The sequence below is a fragment of the Montipora capricornis genome, chromosome 3, assembly GCF_036669925.1.
Source record: "Montipora capricornis isolate CH-2021 chromosome 3, ASM3666992v2, whole genome shotgun sequence".
In the NCBI taxonomy this organism is placed as follows: domain Eukaryota; kingdom Metazoa; phylum Cnidaria; class Anthozoa; order Scleractinia; family Acroporidae; genus Montipora; species Montipora capricornis.
In genome coordinates this window covers 9,433,378-9,438,377 of record NC_090885.1, presented here as the reverse complement: position 1 = coordinate 9,438,377, position 5,000 = coordinate 9,433,378, and the positions used below count along the sequence as shown (strand labels likewise).

General features: G+C 41.5%; 1 protein-coding gene across 2 annotated transcripts in view; it reads right to left on the bottom strand.

The window, feature by feature from the left end:
- LOC138042113 (uncharacterized) overlaps window positions 1-5,000 on the bottom strand; it is an 18,382-nt gene that overhangs the window by 3,220 nt on the left and 10,162 nt on the right. Inside the window, exon 2 of one of the 2 annotated variants that reach the window (XM_068887870.1) lies at window positions 1-1,763. This exon is cut by the window's left edge and continues 3,220 nt beyond it. In XM_068887870.1, the coding sequence (XP_068743971.1) occupies window positions 1-1,717 (1,717 nt within the window). In that variant the 5' untranslated portion in view covers window positions 1,718-1,763. The remainder of the gene's footprint in view (window positions 1,764-5,000) is intronic. The other variant, XM_068887871.1, reaches the window with a different exon arrangement.

The following is a 5,000-nucleotide window of genomic DNA, read 5'->3' as shown; positions in this document are numbered from 1 at the left end:
GTGGCCTGAGATTCAATTGTAATTGAAATTCCTCTGGCACTATTGCTGAATTATCAAGGAATACAGTGTCCCCAACAAATGCCTCACACCACTTGTGTTGCAAGCTTAGACCTTGGCCACAGAAGGTCTTCGTATAGTGATATACTTCTTCGGGTGAGTATTCACCTTTTCTTCGAAGCAACACACTACCTACTCGTTTCGGGTTTACTTTTTGAGCAACTGAATTTAAGATCTCAATGGCTGTATGATAGCGTCCCCTTCTGACATGAAAGGACCCAATGTTAATAAATCCCGTGAGTTTATCAGATCGGCAACCTCTTCGGAGGTACTCGAGGCACTGGTGAAATCTCAATTCCTCACTTGTTTCGACACCGTTGTTGACATGAATCATCTGAGCCAATTCGCAATATAGTTTTGCAATTTGTATTCCAATCACCCCTTTCTGAAAAGGCCTGGTTTCTTGTTTGTTCTCCTCTTCCAGGACTTTAATAGCTTGGAAAAGAAGATCTCTTTCATCAAAGGGATAAACATGTAGTACTCTGCTGCACATCAAATCTAACTTGGCTTCTCGCTCAGCTTCACTGACCTCAGTAGAGGTCATCAAAAATGGACCCAGGGTTTTACACGAAGAGTGAACTTCGTAACCACCATTTTTTACCTTCAGCAGAACCTTCAAAATGGCAGATTTGTTGATGGTGGTCACTTTTCCAGAGAAAATGTTGCAAGATGGTAAAATATAGTTTGGGCAATTACTAGCCTTTACCCAGTCAATCAGTTTGCTGATGCACCTCAAGAAGCAGGGATATAGATTATCTTGATTCCATACTTGCTCATCATTGTTAGATTCCTGTATCACCCAGAAAAGGCATGTTTTCAAAATATAGGACGAAATTGTGTCGTCTGGAAGCTGGTTTGCAATTCTTTCTTTGTAAATTATCTTTAATAGGCCATAGCACAAAAACTGAATGTGGTTCATAGACTCGACAAATCTTTTCTCAGCTGCCACAAATGATACTCTCCACAATAACTGAGAGTCAATGTCTTGTGGTCCCACCGATTTTGGTCCAACGGGAACATAATTGCAGCCCTCTGCTAGAAGGCTCTCAACAAATTCCTCAGTAATCCACTTTTTGCTCACACTTGATAAAAGTCGACGCTTAGCTATCTCTGGCCACACAGATCCATGCAAACTGAGAGCAAAATCACGACTACCATCAGTCAAACACGGCCCATGGCTAGAAAGGCCTGGTCTAATAAACTGCTCCCTGAACTTGGAGCTTGAAAGAATGCACTTTCCATTTACATGCTCAAGGGACGTCTTTATACACAACAACTCTGGATGCTCTGTCGAATCTCCTTCGGTCATCACAAACTTCTCTTCTTCTTCATGTAAGTAAAGATGTGCATATCCCTGGTGTTTTCTATCAATTTCCATGGACACTTTTAAACTAAACCGACGGTCATTTTGTGAAACCTCTATCGTAGCAGGAATTACATCAATATTCTTTTGGAGGAGTGTTATATCTTCATCACTTCCTTCAAGATCAAATCCTTCTGGAAGGCTACCAGTTGAAATAGATAAAGAGTCTTTATCACCAAAGGAATTTACTTTGTCCATTATCTTGAAGATATAGCGTCTTGACTGAATATCTTCTTCAGTGCCAATGACATCTGCAAGTCTTTCATACAGCCTCTGGTTCAAGTCAGCGTCTTCCATTTTGTAAAGTTACCTTGTCATCATCTGGTCACACTATGACACATACCTTTGAATTAATTAAATTGGTCATTAGAAAGTCCCAATAAAGACATCTATTTAAGGTAGGTTTACATTCGTGATTAAAGAAATTAAAGGAAAAGTTTACGAGGACTTCTTCTAGAAGTTCTGAGCACGCAGAATGGTTTCATTGCAACTATTTGAAAACACGAACAATCAGATTGGAGTACCAGTAAGGCTTTTTTTTACCTGCATGCTCAGTATAAGCCTGATAGTCTTTTAGAGGTGTCCTCGCCACGTGATGTAATTCTATGCTTGTTTTTTTCTTTTCTTTTTAAAGGAAAACTGGTACCCGTAGTTGTACAATTTCAGTGTCGCTATTGTTCGTGCATCACGAACGGCAAGCTAGCTCAGACTCGTCGTGGTACTCACCAAATAAAACCCTGATCACCAACACATCCTAAACCTTCATGCAACGCTCCACGGGGTTAATTACCACCTGCCGGCGTAATTGCCCGTCCTCTACGTTTCAACAAGACGTTTATTTTATTTTATTTTTATTATTATTATTATTTTTTAATTCATCGTCACCGTTGATCAACTCACACTATCTTACAGAACGGCTAGTCAGATCGAAAACTGGTGCATAGAGTGATTTTCGATACCTCGAAATTACTTCAAAGATTTGTGTGTGCATATTTCTGCCCTCACAACATGGTGGTCATAGGTTGGAATTCCGTTGGGGCCACTTAAATTTTTCAGGTGTCATAGTATAAGAGACAATTGCTTAAATTGTTCAGTTGAGTGCCAGGATCATTTCTTTCTTTCATTAAACGGTGCATTGAAAGTGCGATTTTCACACGTCACAAGATCGAATAACCCATATCTTCTAATCAGCTTCCCGTTTTTCTAGCTAATCACAACCAGTCACTCTGCTGTCGGTAGTAATGATATAAAAAGAAGCTTGATTCTACTACCACAGTTCGAAACTAGCTCTCGTTTTGAGCTCATCGAAAAAGCTTTAAGGCAGCTGACCAAGGATTCAAAACTTCTACCGTGGCACTGTAAACAGCGCTGTCACCAAAACAACAAAGTGACCGTGACAATCCAGCCAAAGGAATTGCACAACCAGAACTAGACCTCCAGGAACGAACAGAACAGACCGATGGTCTTAAAACACCTTTGAAATCAGACGGTCGCTACAAGTCTTACGAAGAACACGCGAGGATCTCCACGTATCCCTAGGGATTACAGTACCGACCAAAGCCACACATCACTCAGGTTCGACATAGCATTCCAGATCGCCCCGGATGAGATCTAACACAGAGCCTAAGTGGATCTCACAGCCCTAATGATCAAACAACAGGAAAGTCCTAGGTGCAGACAACCAGGTAATCCTAGCCCAGCAGCAGCTGCTACAGGTCCTGCACCCAGATCAGCTGAGTTCCTATACAACCAAAAACCCCGCCTACAGCAGAGCCAAGACTAAAGGCACTACTACACTGTGCAATTTTTCTTGCCATGGCGAGACAAGTTCTACAGAACATTGCCCAATTTAACATACCTTGCAACGGCCAAAAACCTTACTAGATAAGTTGCAGAAACCGTCGCGGAAAGTAGAATTGGGTTCTACTTTCCGCAACGCTTCAAGCAACGTCGCAACTAATTTTTTAATCAATGCGAAGAGTAACCTGCCCATGAAAATGTCCGCTTAGCCTCATGTGATCATCAAAAACGGGACAAGTTGCAAAGTTTCCATAGGCTAGTGTAACACCCACCAAACAACTTGTTTCGCAACGTGCGAACTTTTGTCGCAAAAAAAGAAAAATTGCCGAGTGTAAACAGTGTGTTAAGACTGGACTCAATAAATTCAACAAAACTGAAATCTTGCTGCAAGCTTGATTATCCGGCGGGCTACAAAATTTGATCTGGCAAATAAGTGTTGTGTCTTTTTCTGACTCCAAGGGTTCCACAAGAAATAGCATTAAAGGTCATAAGAGAGGCTACCATACACGAAACAACCCAAAACTGTGAAAACCTATGTAATAATATACTTGCAAAAATTTCAGCGTGCTGATTGGTTGAGCGGACGTCAATTTATCCCAATCAGAGTGCAGAAAAGTGAAACGTGTGGGACAAAATTTTGCGGACTGTAGAGTTTTCGTGTCTTGCGTCCACCAATTTCTGCGAACAGGTCACCTTGTTTTTTCTTGATGGGAATTAACTTTTGCGATTGTCAGAAAGTCATTGATAGTATTTTGGTTTTTTACTGAGTACATGCAATGATACCGTGGCTGCCAGACGTTTTTCTCTCTCAGGGCGACGGAATAGGCGAGGAAAACCTCTGGTACAGGCCATTGAGCTTTTTGGGAAGGCCGGTCCAATAGGATGCCGTTTCATATTCCCGGAGTACAAAAAAAAAAAAAACATACATACTTGATTGACCACTCCCCATGGGGGCTTTTCAGGGCCAATTAAACACAACGAAACAGAACAACAACAACAACTGTTAAGAATTCCAACTGGTCGGATGCAAACCAGTTTTCTATTTACAAGTGAAACTGGAAGGCTGAACCAGGGACTACCAGGATCAAATTCAACGAGTGGTCAGAACGGGTCATGAACCCGGGATCTCCGGATGTCAAGGCAAGCGCCCTAACCACTGGGCCACACTGCCTCCTGTAGAGTGAGATGTTCACCCTAGCAATTCAATTGGTTCCAAAAACTTGTCAGTTCTAACGAGTGCCCTGATTGGTTTAGCAACAGCAAGTAGTCCAAACAGGTTTTCAATTGCTGTCAACCTGATTTCTCGTGCCCACTGTAGCCATAATCGAAACCCTGCAAAATTCCGGAAATCGAGGCTTTGAAGGCAGAAAAAGTTCACTGGGTTCTACATATCTTTTTGTTTTCTGAATATGTCCACCAAAATTCAACTTCGGAATTTGACATCGAAGTTTTATATCGAACATTGAAAATCGAAGTAAATAACACAAATGTACCATGGGAACCAAAAATGTTGATTGGTTGGTTATGTCACGTTATCAATTAATGCAACTTATTGAGTTTTTTCGATGTCAATAAAACGGGGCATGGAAGCGAGGTTCTCAACGGCCTGTAACAGAGGTTTTTCTCACCGCTTCGCGACGCGACTCGCTATTCCATCGCTCTAAGAGAGAAAAATCCTCTGGCACCCTGGGTAATGCAATGGGAGTACATATTTCAAAACAATACTACGTTGTGATACGTGTTGTCATTATAATCTATCAAATATTTTTGCTCGCTCGTG